Source organism: Elephas maximus, chromosome 12 (assembly GCF_024166365.1).
Source record: "Elephas maximus indicus isolate mEleMax1 chromosome 12, mEleMax1 primary haplotype, whole genome shotgun sequence".
NCBI classification, from domain to species: domain Eukaryota; kingdom Metazoa; phylum Chordata; class Mammalia; order Proboscidea; family Elephantidae; genus Elephas; species Elephas maximus.
Window position 1 is genome coordinate 43,126,162 of NC_064830.1, and position 15,020 is coordinate 43,141,181.

Here is a 15,020-nt window from a genome sequence, read left to right on the forward strand (position 1 = left end):
GGGGCTGCTTCTGTGGCATGCTGACAGGCACAGGTCTTTACAAACCAGAGAAACATGCAGATTGACCATAGTCCCCACCCTGCCCCACCCCCAGCCACAGCCAGGGAGACTGTCACTGAGGCCTTCTTGCCAACATCACCACCACCACAGCCTTCCCAGAGCAGCCGTCACCCCACCAGAGCCTCTACAAGGCAGAGACTCTTCAAAGGTCTACCCCGGGTGGGGCTGCATGTCACAGGGGCCACAGTATGGCCCAGTGGCCGCCACGGGTGCCCACTGAGGGTGGAAGCTGGTCCCGCCATCTCCTGAGGTCCACCTCTGCGTGCAGGGCGGCCCACTCCAGGTCCAGACCAAGGTCACCCCCACAAGGCCCCACGAGGGCTCTGTACTCTTTCCCCTGCACACAGCCAGCTACTGGGCAAAGCCCCAGTGCCAGGCATTCCGGGTCTCTCCCTCACCCTGCTGGGCTCTTTCCTGGCCCCCCTGCCCTCTCCTCCCCACACAGCCATGGGCAGCTCTGCAGAGACCCTCCCTTCCCTTCAAATACAATGGAGCGACCCAGGTCTGGGGATAAGAACTGGAGCAAGAGGGTCAATGAAACGTGATACATGGACCTCCCCAGGAACATGGAACTCAAAACTGACTGGGAAGACATGAGCGACAGACCTCTGGGGAGGCAAAGAGAAAGAGAAAACTCAGCAAGAAGAGAGGGAAGGAAGGAGAGCATGCATGTGTGTGCCTTCTCCGTGCCAAAGTGCCAAACAGGGACCAAAAACCAAAAACCAAACCCACTGCCATTGAGTCTATTCCGACTCATAGTAACCCTATAGGACAGAGTAGAACTGCCCGATAGAGTTTCCAAGGAGCGCCTGGTGGATTTGAACTGCCGACCTCCTGGGTAGCAGCCATAGCACTTAACCACTACACCACCGGGGTTTCCAAACAGGGACCAGATACAGCTAAATCTTCACCCTCAAACACCTGTAAGGCAAACTATACAATGTTGCTTTGGAAAGACGAGTGAAATAAAACGTCCAGTTTTAGTGCAGGGAGCAGTATTTGAAACAAGCAACAGCACAACCCTGTGAGGTTATCCCCACTTTGCAGATGGCAACATTGAGGCTAAGAGAGGTCAAGTGACCTGCCCAAGGATATATACTCGGGAAGTGGTGGAGCTGAGATTAAGCCCGTGTGTGCAGTGCCAAGTCTGGCGCCCCTGGCACAGTCCCAGGCTGCCTCTTGCCTCGGCGCAAGGCCCAGTGACACTGACATACTCGCAGCATTTTTCTAAAAATCCTTCGGAAACAGCCTCCCGATTAGATGTCACATGACACACGAAAGATTCGTTTCTATTTCAGAGAAGCAGTTTGTTTTTGTTTGCTGTCCCCAGCATGTACTACCCCCATCCTGTCTCAGTAGACTTGCCTCTGCATGGAGGGTGGCAGGGCCCAGAGAGTTTCCTACCACCTTGCAATTCATCTCCAATCCTCGGATACTTAACAAGGCCATTGTAGCCAGTTAGTGAAGGCCCAGGGGCTGCCCTTCTGCTCATCTTTTGGGGGAGTTACTCAGAAGAAGAAGCCCCCCCACAGGCCCCATCCCCAGCAAGTGGGGTGCAAGCTTGTGGTTACAACACTTTCCTCTTAAAAATCTTTAGTAGTTGCCTACCAGGTATGGACTAAAATGTACCTGCCTTTCTAGTGAACCACTGGAACTCTGCCCTCCCTGGGTGGCCCACCTCCAGGCCTTCAGAGCCAGGCTCCCTTGGGGAAATTCTACCCTCCCCTAAGCCCCAACTTCAATCCTTCCTCACAGGGGACACACTCCCAGGTCTCCCCAGACTCTCCCTCAACCTGTCTGAAGATACACCATTGCATAGTCATGTATCCCCTCAGCAGCACCATCCACACAGTTGGCTGAGCCAGAAATCAGAGGGTCACCCGACTCCCCTCATTCCCTCCATCACCCAGCCATTCCTACTGACCCTACTTCCTAAATGTCTCACGAACCACCCCCCCGCCGCGCCATGCTCATCACTCTTGCCCTCATTGATGCTCCCCTGCGTTTCGGCACCTTCTACCAGGGCATCCTGCCCCTAAGCTCACTTGCACCACTTTTCCTCCATGTTGCAAATATAGATATGGCACACTCCAAGCCCAACACTCATCAGTGGATAGCATCCAGCCTTCCATGGTTCAGCCTCAGCCCATCCCTCTGGTCTCATATCCCACCATTCTACACTCTAGGCTTATCAGGCCGGAAAATGCCCTTGTCCACCTGGCTAACTGCTCCATGCCCTTCCGGACTCAGCTCAAGCGTCACCTCCTTTCCTGATCTTCCCTTCCCCGAACTGGACTTTCTTCTCTGAACCCCTGATGCCCATGCACACCCTGCCAGAGCTCAGTGTACCCTGGGCTGTGATTGCCGTCTCCCTTGCCAGACTCCTGCCCGCCAGGCTTCCACCTGAACTCAAGGCTCCCTGAAGACTAGGGCAGTCTCCCTCACTTCGGCAGCGGGCGCCTGGCCCACAGTAGGTCTTTAATAAACAAATAGACGACCTTTATTCGGGGACCTGAAGCAAGAGACCTCCAGAGAGAGCACCTGAGTGCTGCCAGGCCTGCTAACAAGGGGGCCTAGAGCCTCAACAGCTCCCCCAGCTCTCAAACTCTAAGCTGCTAGGAGGGTATTGAAAGAAGAAAACTTAGAGGCAATTACTCAGCCCCAATGGGCTTCCCAGCTGAGCTTCCAGTACCAGGCAGGCCCTTAGGCCACCACTAGTTGGGCTGGGAACCATGGGGCTGGGTAGATGGCAACAAGCACCACAGTGTTGCTGGTAATAAAACCATTAGGAGCCACTGCTGCGTGCCAGATGGCAGGCAAGGCTGTGGTCTAGACCCTCCCATGCCTCCAGAACAGGCGACAGAGCCAGCCCTGCCAGCAACCCAGGGGAGGGGTCACTGCCTGCTCTGGCCCCAAAGTAGACCAGAGGGAAAGGCGGGGCGGGGGGGCTCAGGGCCTGGGGGACCTGCTGGGTCCCCACGTGAGCAGGGAACTCTGAAGAGATTAATAGAAATACATCAGGATTAAATGCCCAGAAATCAATCTGCCTGGGCCAGAGGGCTTGAAGATCAACCAGTCAAATCCCGGCTTTACAGAGTAAGGAACGGAGGCCCAGGAAGGTCAAAGTACTTGTTCGAATTGGAAAAGTGGACCTGGATCAGAGTGAGCTGAGGTGGGAGGACGCACCATCTTCCTCCGTTCCTGCCACTCTCCTGCACCTCTCAACACCCCACCGTGGGCTTGGAGGTTATTTTCAATCTAACACTCTCTGCCCTTCATCCTAAGTGCATATGACAATGACAAGCAACATGTGTAATGTCTTACAACACAAGGGCCTTTACAGGGGTCACCTCACCTGATCCTCAGTCACCCTCACGTAGCCTTGGAAGAAATGGAACTCACATCTGGGCACCAACTAAGTGCCAGGCCCAGTGCTGGTTGTTTGCATCAAATATTTCATTTAACTCAGGCAACACCTGTAAGATGTGAATGCCATTATAATCCTCGAGCCACAGATGAAAACCCCATAGCTCAGAGGCTGTGCAGCAGGGCTGAGCCTCTAACCCAGGTTTGCCAACTCCCAAGTCTCTTCTGTCCCTGCATGTCTGTCTCTCTACCAGCTGGAGGCAAGCTCTGCACTTATCTTCCTCCCTTATCCCAAGGGGTCAGGGCCAAAGATGCACACATACCCTTTCTCACATCGTGTTTAACAGAGGCAGCCTCAGAGTGGAAACAAAGCTCCAAGAGGGCACCTAGGAGTTGGGTGGTGGGGGGGGTGCCCTAGGAGGGGGAGGTGGGTGCTGTTGCCAAGCAACCACCCTTGCACTTCCTCCAAGGTAGCAATACTAGCTACTGGCAGAGGAATTTGGGTCTGCCCCCTCCCTCCACCTCCTAACCTGTCCCCTGGATGTCAGTCCCCTGTGCGTGGGGCCCCAGATCAAGGAGCAGGGCACGACTTGAGCCACATGCCAGGTGAACTTCCCAGGCAACCCTCCCACCCCTGGAGGGCCTCCTGAAGCCCCATTATGTCCTGAGTGTGGCCACCCAAGTGCTCTCACCATGCCAGGGTGAGAGCACCACACCCTGACCGGGCCCTAGGATGTCCCCAGTTCCCAGGAGCCACTTGGGCCACAAAGGCTGATGGGCCACAAGACTGATGCTTTCTGGGAAGATCCTCAATAATTTGTTTGCCACCATGAGTCAGAACTAGAGTTTAAAGTCACTATCCTGTACAGACAGCTTGTGCCTGGTGTGTGCCATGGCATAGACGGTTAGCCATTTTCTGCTTTCACCCAACCCCTACCAGCCCAGGCCCACCCTACTTGGAAGCCTCAGTGTCTTCACTATGTCAACTTGCAATCTTTCTAGAAAAGAGACACAAAAACACCTGTTGCCATCGAGCTGATTCTAACTCATAGTGACCTTATAGGACAGAGTATAACTACCCCACAGGATTTCCAAGGAACTGCAGGTGGATTCCAACTGCCGAACTCTTGGTTAGCAGCCAAGCTCTTAACCACCTCACCACCAGGGCTCCCTGGAAAACAGAAGTACCTGCTTAATCCCACCCTTGGAGGTCAGCCTCAAAGCCAGTTTCTTATCTACAATAAAGAATGGTCACTCTCTCCCCATCCCTAGTGTAACTCAAAATTTTTTTTTTTATATTGTTAAGAAAGCTTTTAAAAGACAGGTTTTGTTTTTGCTGTTAAGAAAGTAACACGTGCCCATTTATATTTTTTTCAAAGAATATGAAAGTATAAAGCAAAAAGGGAAAGTCTCGGTTGATAGTTTGGTGTGTATCCTATCAGGACTTTTTCTATGCCTATAAACGTGTGTATTTGCATATATTTTAAAGGAGTTTTACAAAAAGAGCTTATATGGTAATATCACTTGTCAACTGCTTCTTTTGTTTTTTTGTTGTTTCGTTTTTTTAACCAACACCTCATGGACATCCTAACACATCAGGATACTTACTACTTACACACTTACTACCTCATTTCAAAGGCTTTTTGGAATCCAAACAGATACCTCTTCCTCCATAAATTTATATATTCCTTCAAAATCTATCAAATTAATCACTCAGGACCGTTCCTTAAAGAAACCCCCTCCCAAACAGGTTCTGCTTGCTGTAGTGTTGGTGGATCCCACCATTTACAAGCGACTTCCCACTGGCCTGCACTTCCCAGGGTCCCTCTCGGGAACCTCTGAGGGGAGGCAGGCTCCCAGTCCATCCAGTTTCCCAGCCCCTGGCCACTCACAATGACACAGACCATATCCAACCAATGGCTCAGTAAAACAAACTTTTTACCCCCAAAACCAAAACCCAGTACCGTCCAGCTGATTCTGACTCAGAGCCACCTTATAGGACAGAGTGGAACTGCCCCATAGGGTTTCCAAACTCTTAACCACTACACCACCAGGGTTCCTTAACCCCAACGTCCCATAATCTCCCCTCTAAGCATCTTCGAACTTTCCTAAGTAGGAATCCCTGGAAGCCCAAGATCTGGCTGATTTATTGGGTCTGGAACATCTCCTGCGCCAACACCCCCACCCCGCAGGTTCATCTGTAGCAGCACGGCAGAAAGAGCACCGGACTAGGAGTCAGGATACCCACGTTCTGGTTTTCCAGTGACCAGCTATGAGAGATGGTCCTCTGTCTCCTCTGTGCACCCAGAAGAGGCAGCTAACAACTCTGAGGGCTGGCTCAGAATTAAAAATGACCTTGACATTTGAAACAGAAACAGAGAGGGAAGATCAATGGGGATGACCGAGAGCAGGGTCATGATGGCAGGAAAGAAAATAAGGAACCTGGTTATATATCTAAACAAGCCTGGGAAGCCCTAGGGGTCAGAAGCGACCCAAGCGGGACGAGAGGGGGCAAAGTTTTTCTTTTAAAAAATTCCACTCCATCCTGGGATTCGGCTAGGAAAGCCCCAGGAGTCCGCACCTCCTCCCCCATCGCAGTCCTACAGACAGGCTGGTGGCCGGAGATGGCGACGTGACCAGCAACGGAGATTCGGCCTGGCGTGCCCTGCCCACTTGCCGTCCTGGCTGGGAGCTGCCAGGCATCTGCGCCTGCAGCTGGGGGCACCAGCCGACGGCGCGCAGCACCTCGCTGCGAGTTAGGAGCCCGGTTCTGAAGCCCGAGGGGAGGTGAAGGCGAAGGGAGGGCGGAGGTCAGAGGCGGAGTTAGGCTGCAGAGGCAGGAACCTGAGGTTCCGCCCCCATTTCCCTCGCACTCGCAGCCCTTGCTGGAATGTTCTGGATGCTGGGGCGCTTCAGCCTGAAGGGGGCAAGAAGACCTTGGGGAGGACAGAAAAGGGGTCTCCCCCATCCACACCGTGATTGCCACCACTGACACACAGACCTGACCCTGGCATTCCCCTTAATTGCCACAACACCCTGGGGTAGGTGTAATCTAAACCCTGGTTTGCTTCTCTCCCAAGTCTGAGCCCTTAAGCTCTAGTCTACAGAACATAAAGGAATCATCACGATCCCTCACTGAATGGGCCCAGTGGGCGCCTTCCTTTCCCTCCCTTCTATCCTTCTGCTCCCCCGCCCCGCCCCAAAGCAGCTGCAAGCAGGGCAGTCCATAGTGATTCTTAGTGGGCCAGGGGCCTTACCCAGTGCAGAGGCCCACTCTCCCTGAACCGCTTTGGCACACCAGAGGTCCAGTCCACCTCCCCGGCATCACCCCCACACTACAGCTGCACAAGCTCATACCCTTCCCTGAACCGCCTGGCTTTACACCCTCAGCCTGGAAGCCCCATCTCCGTGCTTTGAGGCCCATCTCTGGTGCTACCTCTTCCAAGAAGCCTTCCTTGATTAGTTGGTTGTGACCTCACTCCCCCTTAAGCACCTTCTTTCTCCCTTTCCCATGGCCCTAGTCTCACTTGGAGGGTCTTGATTAGTTAGGGACATCCTAAACTCACTCCCCTGTCTGGCCCCTCAACGCATAGCTCAGGGCCTTGCCCACAGGAAATGCTCAGGAAACCTCTGGTAAATGGAAACAAATATGGTGGGAAAATGCTACAGCACTTAAGACAGAATAAGAATAAAGAGCTGAAACTGTAGGGTGAGGGATTTAAGGTGGATACAAAGACAACCTGTTGACAACGTGATTTATTAAACTCTGGAGCAGATTGCTAAGTGTACTGAGGAGCCGCTCATCTCCCAAGATTTTGAATCAGAATCAGCACTTTTCCTCACCTGCTGACGACCTTGCAAAAAGGCAGCAAGGTGGACAAGCCTTCCCAGAGCATGTCCTGCAGTCAGTCCGTGCCAGCCACCACATGATGAAATAACCACTGCCAGCACTGAGGACTTACACTCCACTACGAACGTAACAAACATTCTCATTTAATCCTCACAGCAACCTGTAAGGTACAGTCTAGTCTTGGTACCATGTTACAAGCGAGGAAAGTGAGGCTCAGAGAACTTAAGGTTAGGTGCCCATGATTCCACAGCTGAGAAGTGTCAGAACCAGAGACATCACTAGGGGGATGCAGACCATACTGGGCAACATTGTCAGAGGGGATGACACCAAAATGACTGTCCATAAAATTTTTGTGCAGTGTTTTCAGCAGAAGTTAATTATTTTTTATAAAAATATCCCTGTAGAAGTCAGCACAACTAGACTAAACCAAAAGCTAAGAAGTTTCCCTGAATACAACCAAACACTTCCAGGTAGAGTAGGAGGTGACAGTAGCAGGGGCAGAGTAACTGGGGAGCATAGTTTCAGAGAACATCTAAGTCAATTGGCATAACAAAGTGTATTAAGAAAACATTCTGCATCCCACTTTGGTGAGTGGCTTCTGGGGTCTTAAGAGCTAGCGAGAGGCCATCTAGGATGCATTAATTGGTCTCAACCCACCTGGAGCAAAGGAGAATGAAGAACACCAAAGACACAAAGAAAATATGAGCCCAAGAGACAGACAGGGCCACATAAATCAGAGACTCCATCAGCCTGAGACCAGAAGAACTAGACGGTGCCTGGCTATAACCGATAACCGTTGACTGCGCTGACAGGGAACACAACAGGGAATCCCTGATGGAGCAGGAGAGCAGTGGAATGCAGACCTCAAATTCTTGGAAAAAGACCAGACTTAATGGTCTGACTGAGACTGGAGGGACCCCAGAGGACATGACCCCGCGGACTTTATGTTAGCCCAGAACTAAAACCATTCCTGAAGCCAACTCTTCAAAGATTAGACTGGACTATGAGACATAAACTGATACTAGTGAGGAGTGTACTTCTTAGCTCAAAGAGACCCATGAGACTACGTGGCCAGCTCCTGTCTGCAGGTGAGATGAGAAGGCAGAGGGGGACAGAGGCTGACTGAATGGACAAGGGAAATATAGAGTGGAGAGGAAGAGTGTGCTGTCACATTATAGGGAGAGCAAATAGGGTCACAAACCAATGTGTGTGTAAGTTTTTGTATGAGAAACTGACTTGAATTGTAAACTTTCACTTAATGCACAATTAAAAAAAAAATCCCTGTAGTTAAACAACAAAAAATTTTTCGTAAGCCCAGCTTACATGTATCGATATCCCTACAAGGCTAAAAGTCTGTGCTGACTTACTCTTTGAACCTTCTAATGCGCTGTGGTCAGAGCTGTCATTATTAGCCAACTACAATGATGCTTCGAATAACGTGGTTCCCCCTGTATGTGCAGGTGTTTTTATAGTTGCTGATTTTGTCAAATTTTCTGGTGTTTTAGCTATAATATTGTGGTAATTAGTACGAGAGGGTGACGCCAACCCTCGTGACGCCACTGTCAGATCCCAGGTCCAACTTCAGGGTCCTCACTTAGGCTTATGGGCTATAAACAAGTCATATCTATCCATATTGCGTATGTGGCTGCACACGGCGTACACACAAATATGCACAAAGAGACACACATGTGCCATGCCCCCGTCTTGCCCCCACACTTAATCAAGTAGATGTAGGCTGAGACACGTAGATAGAGATCCCCAACTGATACTGCATGGATCTCAGATTTGGTTATTTTTTTAGGGGAAAATAGAGAAATGACTTAAAATGAGCCTTCTAAGTGGAAAGGAATCTGCATCTTTAGTTTACTATTAAAGCCCTGCTCAGAAGCACCAAAGGACACAAGCCCACGCAGACACCCAGCCTCAAAGGGCAGGCAGGTTCCTGACCAGCTCCGCTACTATGTTGTTGTTGTGTGCCGTTCAATACATTTTGTCTCACAGCAACCCTACAGGACAGCGCAGAACTGTCCCATAGGGTTTCCTAAGCTGTAATCTTTACAGGAGCAGCTTGCCAGGTCTCTTCTCCCTCGAAGCGGCTGGCAGGTTCAGATCACCAACCATTTGGTTAGCAGCCTAGCGCTTTAACCACTGCACCACCAGGCTTCTTCTACTATCTACTGATGCCAAAATGAAGGTGGAAAGAATTCCTGCGGGCACACCTTTGCCCTAACTGCAGCCTGTTACTGAACTAGAGGCCAGAGGCACACTCAGCTAATCACCGAGGCATGGGATGCGGGGGAGGGGCACTGGCACCAACTTGGGAATCCCTGAGCCCAGGCACCCTGAAGGCAACGGAAGTGCTGAGGGAGAGGAGCAGGTAATGGGTACACATTGACCCTTCTGGACTGAGGCTCTGGGTAGCACTTCCAAACGTGGGAAGAGACTGGGCCTTGTGTCACACCCAAACAGCCCCAACCCAGCTCTAAACTGTTCTCGGAGCTTAAAATTCTTTCAACTCTAAGTTCTAAGACTTGGATTCTAATGATAACATTTCAGGCTCAGGATATGGAAGGAGAGGTCTGTTTTTTAATCACGCATTAGTAAACCCACAAGTCTGCTTCTCAGAGTCCCCTTTCCATCTGGTTCCCAAAAAAAGGAGCCTTGAGGGAGCTCAAGCTCTTGGTGGGAAAGAACTTGGGTCTTTCGGAGAGGCCTGAGCCTAAGGAACTGGTCCTTAAGTAGGCAGTGACCACTGCCCACCCCAGTGAAGGGAGAGGAGCAGCAGGCAGAAGGGCCAGGCCCCTGCAGCCTGCCTCTAGGGAGAGGGCAGGGACTGAGCGCATGGAAATCACGTGAGCTCCTCGCCATTCAGCAGACACTATGGAGGCCCTGCTAAATGTCCAGCGGGGGACCCAGAGGTAGCCAAGGTGAGGTCCCTGTCCCCTGAGGATCTCAAACTCATGGGAAGAGGGACACACGGAGCAGCAGTCCAGCAAAGAGCTGAAACACCACACAGAGTCTTAATGTCCCAGACTGCAGGCCTTCCTGAGGGACCCTTGACAAGTGATTTATGGCTTGTCCGTCTTCCTTGCAGGCTTTTCAATGAACCAATGACAGTCATCTGTGTGGAAGTGAGTAAAATATCCATGAGAAACTGAGGGACTTTCTGTCAGTTGGACTTTGGAGGGGGGAGGCTCAGAAATTATCCACACATGGATTTCACACAGATCCACACGGAACACGACACGTGTGAATGCGTAAACACAGGCCCTATTTTACACCCTCTGCAGAGGCCACATCACATACTACCTTCTCCTTTCAAAGCCCCATCCCCCTGAGAGGCCTGGCTCCCATATCGCCTCTGCTCTGAAGCCTTCCCTGATTGCCACTGTGGGGTAAGAAATAGATCATCTCCTCCCCATTCCTGAGTCTGAAAGTCCGCCAATAGAGTAAGAGCCATAGAATTTTAAAAGTTGGAATGGACTTTTAAGCTCTAGTCCAACTCCCGCCCCACAGAGGAATCCTGTCTGCAGACACCCTGACAGATGGCCACCCAGCGTCTTCTCCTATGCTTCTCCAATACCCACAGGTCAGCCCTTTCCCTGTGGACCAATCATTCCTTGAGTCTAGAAAGAATTCACCTTTTCTAGGGTCACTTGCCTATTGAAGGCACATACCCCTGAGAGGGGTAACAAGGAAAGCTTTTGTCAGCCGACACCAGGGGCTGCTAATTTGATGAATCGCTGAAGACAAACTCCGAGGACCTGGACAAGGGGCTGGAGAGGCAGCCAGGGCTCAGTGAAGGGAGGCAGGCAGGTGCCAGCCCCACTGTGTAAGTTCCCCTGGGGCCCCCTCCCTGGATGCAGAGCATGCACACACACGCACACAGCCACACTTTCACAGACTGTCAAACATCTCAACCAGGGCCTCAATGGAAGGAACCCGGAGGTAGAATGGACCATTGCAGACACACTTGTGCCAGAAACCCCACAAGAACTCCCACAACCCAAGCCTCCAAATGTAGGACTGTGGGAGGTTCTACAAGTAGAGGGCCCCTGACAACGGCGGTGACAGTCCTGAGGGTCACCTCACAGCTGGGCTCCCCAAATCCCACAGGCGAGTTCTAAGGCCCCAGCAACGCCTAAGAGAAAAGCTCCCCTGGCTGCAGCTGTCACATCTGCCGGGATGGAAGAGGCACAGCGGAGCAGCACCTGATCCCAGGATCCCATCGCGGCCCGCCAACCCAGGAGGCCGTTTCTGCCGCTGGCAGCCCTGGGTGAAACATGAAGACGGAACAGTCCCCCAGGGATGCTGATGGCAGCCTCTGGGCACGGCCGCGAGGGGCAAGCTGGGTCACAGGGCCGACAGTGCTTCACCCGCAGGCTCCTGTCCCCGCTGGTTTGGGAGGGGTCGAGTTCTGCGGCTCTGGGTCTCTGGCCCTTCCTCCCCCGCCTGAGGCGGACAGGAGCTGCCCAGCTGGGTGCAAGACGCCATCTTGGGTCAAGGTGCAGCCACTGGGGGCTCCCCACGGGATCCAGGAGAGAGATCCCCTGAGGACCAGCGGGCCCCCACTCCCCACCCAGAGCGTCAAGACCTACTCAACTGGTCTTGCAGCGGAGAGGGGAAAGCACGGAGGCGAAGGAGCCAAAGGGGGGGAAATTAACAGAAGAACGGAGGGAAGGGAGAGAGTGCCCCCAAGAAGGGAAGCTCCAGAAAAGCGAAGCGTAGTTTGGCAGCCCGAGGGCCGCGGGCCCCAGCGACAAGGGGCTGGGGGAGGCCGGGGGCGGGCCCTGGACCCGCGCCAGCTCGGCCCGCGCCGAGTGGGAGGAGGGCACGGCGGCCTGGGGGAGGGGAGCGGGGTGAAGGCGGGACACGGACCGCGGCCGCCTCCGGCTCCGAAGCTCGGGGTCTCCCGGGGTGCGCGGACACGGGGCCGAAGACCCCGATACGCAGCCTCGTCGAGGCCTCGTCCTTCACTGTGCAGATGCGAAGCTTTCAAGGACACGTCTGCACCGGCCCAGCGGGGGTGCGTGTGCGTGAGTGTGTCCGCGTGCTTGTGAGTGTGTGCGGTGGGGGGCACTGCTGCAGGGGGCGTCCCGGGAACCCCCACCCGCGCCGCTCCCAGCCCCACCGCTCCTACCCCCGCGTTTTCCGGCCCCTGCGGCCCCCGCCCGGGATCCTCGCCCGCCCCCGCCCCGCCCCCACACTGCGGCGCCGCCGCCACCGCGCCCGGGCTCCCACGGCCCGCGGCGGGGGCAGGGAGGAGCCAGGCACAACGCCCCCCCCCCCGCTGTCCGGTCCTCCGCAGGGAGGTGTGCCCCCCAGCTGGGCACTCTCCCCACCCTTGCCGCCCCTCCCAGATCCGCTGACGCCCCGCACCCCCAGCCACAGGTGGCCGAAAGAGGATCGCAGCGTTGCGCTCCCCGTCCCGGCCCCCGCTCGCCCCCCGTCCCGCCCCCGGGGGCCTCCTGGGTCCCCCGCCCCGCCGGGCCAAGGAGGGCGGGGAGCCGGGGGGAGGGGCGGGGGGCCGGGTCGTGCCAGGCTGCCATTTTCTGCCGCCGCCGCGGAGCCTGCGCGGGGCCCGACTCCCGCCCCCCTCCCCCGCTCCCTGCGGGCCGCGGCGGAGGCCGATGATTCCGGGTCCGGGTCCGCGCCCTCCAGCAGCCCGCCCGCAAGCCCCAGGCGGCGCCCCGGGGCTGGGGCACAGCCCGGAAGACGGGGGCGGCCAGGCCGGGCCCCTGCGGCAGCGCCGAGCTGGGCACCGCAGCTGAGGCCGGCTGTGGAGGGGCCCCCGGCGGCATTGTATAGACTTGAACTTGAGCCTGGAGCCGGGCGGGGGCGGGGAGGGGGCTCCGCGCCGGGAGCAGGCGGGACGGGAGGGGGCGCTTGCCGAGCCCGCGGGGACATAAACAAACCCTGAAATCCCCCGCGCCGCCCCGGCCTGTCGGTCCCGCCGTCCCCGCCCGCTCAGTCCTGGCTCCACGGGCGCCGGGCACCGAGTTGCAGGGGTCCAGGAGCGTGTCCCAAGCCGGGCACTGCCCGCCGCCGTGCCCCCCGCCCGGCCTCCCTTGGCTCCCTCCCTCCCCGCCTGCCTCCGGGCTGGCCTCCCAGGCCGCCAGGAGCGGCGCTCATTACCGTGTGGCCGGTCGGGTCGGGCCGGCCGGGCTGCGCGCCCTGGTGCCGCGGCGCCGCGTCCCGGCTCGTCCTCTGCTCTCGCCGCCGCCGCCGCCGCCGCCCGCGCGCCCTCCCTCCCTCCCGGCCCGCCTGCCTGCCTCGCTCGCTCCCTCCCTCCGCTCGCTGTCGCGCTCCCTCTCTCCGCCTCCTCCGCCGGGTCCCCCCCTCCCGCCCCTTCTCTCCGCCTTCCTCCTTCCCTCCCTCCGGCCGCCCGCGGGCCCAGGCCTCCGCCCGCCGCTCGCCCCCCGCGGCCGCGCTGGCCCCGGCCCCGGCGCTGCCTAGCCGGCCCGGGAGGCAGCGCCTACTGGGGGGCCCCGGGGCGCCGCGGCGGGAGCGGCCTGGGCGCGCGGCCGGTCCTAGCGCCCTCGGCTCGGCTCCCGGCCTCTGCGGCTCGCCGGGGCACCCGCACGCTGGGAGAAGGAGGGCCGAACGCCCCGATCCCGCAGCTGCCGGACCCTACGCCGGGCCTGAGCACCGCACCTCGGCCGAGCTCCCGGCCACTCCGCGCTCCTCGGGTAGGAGCCCAGCCCGGGGCCCTGCAGCAGCCCTCCCCCCGCGGGGCGCCCTGCTACCTGGCGCTGCCTCTGCGCTGGGTCCCCGCATCCAGCACTGGCCGCAGGGACAGCAGTCCCTCCTCTCCCCCGGCCGGTGTCAAGTGCCTCCCCCCGCTGCCCGCGGAGCCCCCGGCGGCCTTCGCCCTGCAGTTCTCCCGACCTCCACCAGAGCCCACTGCACTCTGCCGGCCTCAGCACTGGGGCTGGGGACAGCAGCGCCGGCCCATTCGCGCTTCAACCCCCACTCCACCCGCCACCCCCGCCAGGTGCCGCGGTGGAGTGGAGCCCAGCCCGCTCAGCAGGGCCAAGGTCGGGGCACCAGCTCATCCAGGCCTCCTGGGGGTTCGAGCGCCTCCACAGCATGGCCCCCTTTGAAGGAAGTGAGTTTCTTGTACCTTCAGGTGTCCAAGTAGAGTTGGGTGCTCTTAGATGGCCAGTAGGAAACTGAAAGATTTCACTGGGTGGAAGGTCCAACTAAATGACATTGAAGGTCCCTTCCAGCTCTAAAATTCTGTGAACACTCCACACTCCGCCCTCACATACTCACTCATCTTCACCATGTGGGTTGTTCTCATTCCCCTAATAGGACGTTTGGGGCTCCAGGTTTCTGACTTGGAGCTTCTCTGTCTAATTCCACCAGCTGGGGGCAGTAACAGCTACCCTCTGTTCATCACTCTTTTCCAACAGCCTCCTCTAGGACTTGGTGCTGGTCCCTGTGACCCCCAGCCTTCCTGCCTAGCTCCCCCCACCTTCTGCCCACACCCCACCAGCCTTCTCCCAGTCTGCACCCTCCCATTCCACCTAGCCCTTCAGCTACACTGCAGTGCTCTCAGCATCCTGACCTAGACATAGTGTATTCTCCTAGGTACCTACCATCCCACTTGTGGGCAGGGGCTACTGGAAATGGGCACCAAAACTAACCCACCCCAGACCCTTGCTGCAGAACACCAATCCTATTTTTCCCTTCTCTGCCACCACCACCACCACCACCAACTTCATCCCTTTGAGAGTCACAG

General features: G+C 56.4%; 2 protein-coding genes across 6 annotated transcripts in view; one reads left to right on the forward strand and one right to left on the reverse strand.

The window, feature by feature from the left end:
• Window positions 1–14,127, reverse strand: part of DNMT3A (DNA methyltransferase 3 alpha) — a 130,035-nt gene extending 115,908 nt beyond the window's left edge. For 4 of the 5 annotated variants that reach the window (XM_049902559.1, XM_049902555.1, XM_049902567.1 and 1 more), the window contains exon 1: window positions 13,412–13,507. The gene's annotated coding sequence lies outside the window, so the exon portion shown is untranslated. Of the gene's footprint in view, window positions 1–13,411; window positions 13,508–14,022 lie in introns of those variants that run through there. The other variant, XM_049902556.1, reaches the window with a different exon arrangement.
• LOC126087030 (collagen alpha-1(I) chain-like) lies at window positions 11,560–14,379 on the forward strand. Its single transcript, XM_049903994.1, has 4 exons — window positions 11,560–12,302; window positions 12,365–13,078; window positions 13,123–13,509; window positions 13,674–14,379. Exons 1-4 carry the CDS (start codon window positions 11,560–11,562, stop codon window positions 14,377–14,379), a joined length of 2,550 nt encoding a protein of 849 aa, XP_049759951.1.
• Window positions 14,380–15,020: the final 641 nt, after the last annotated feature.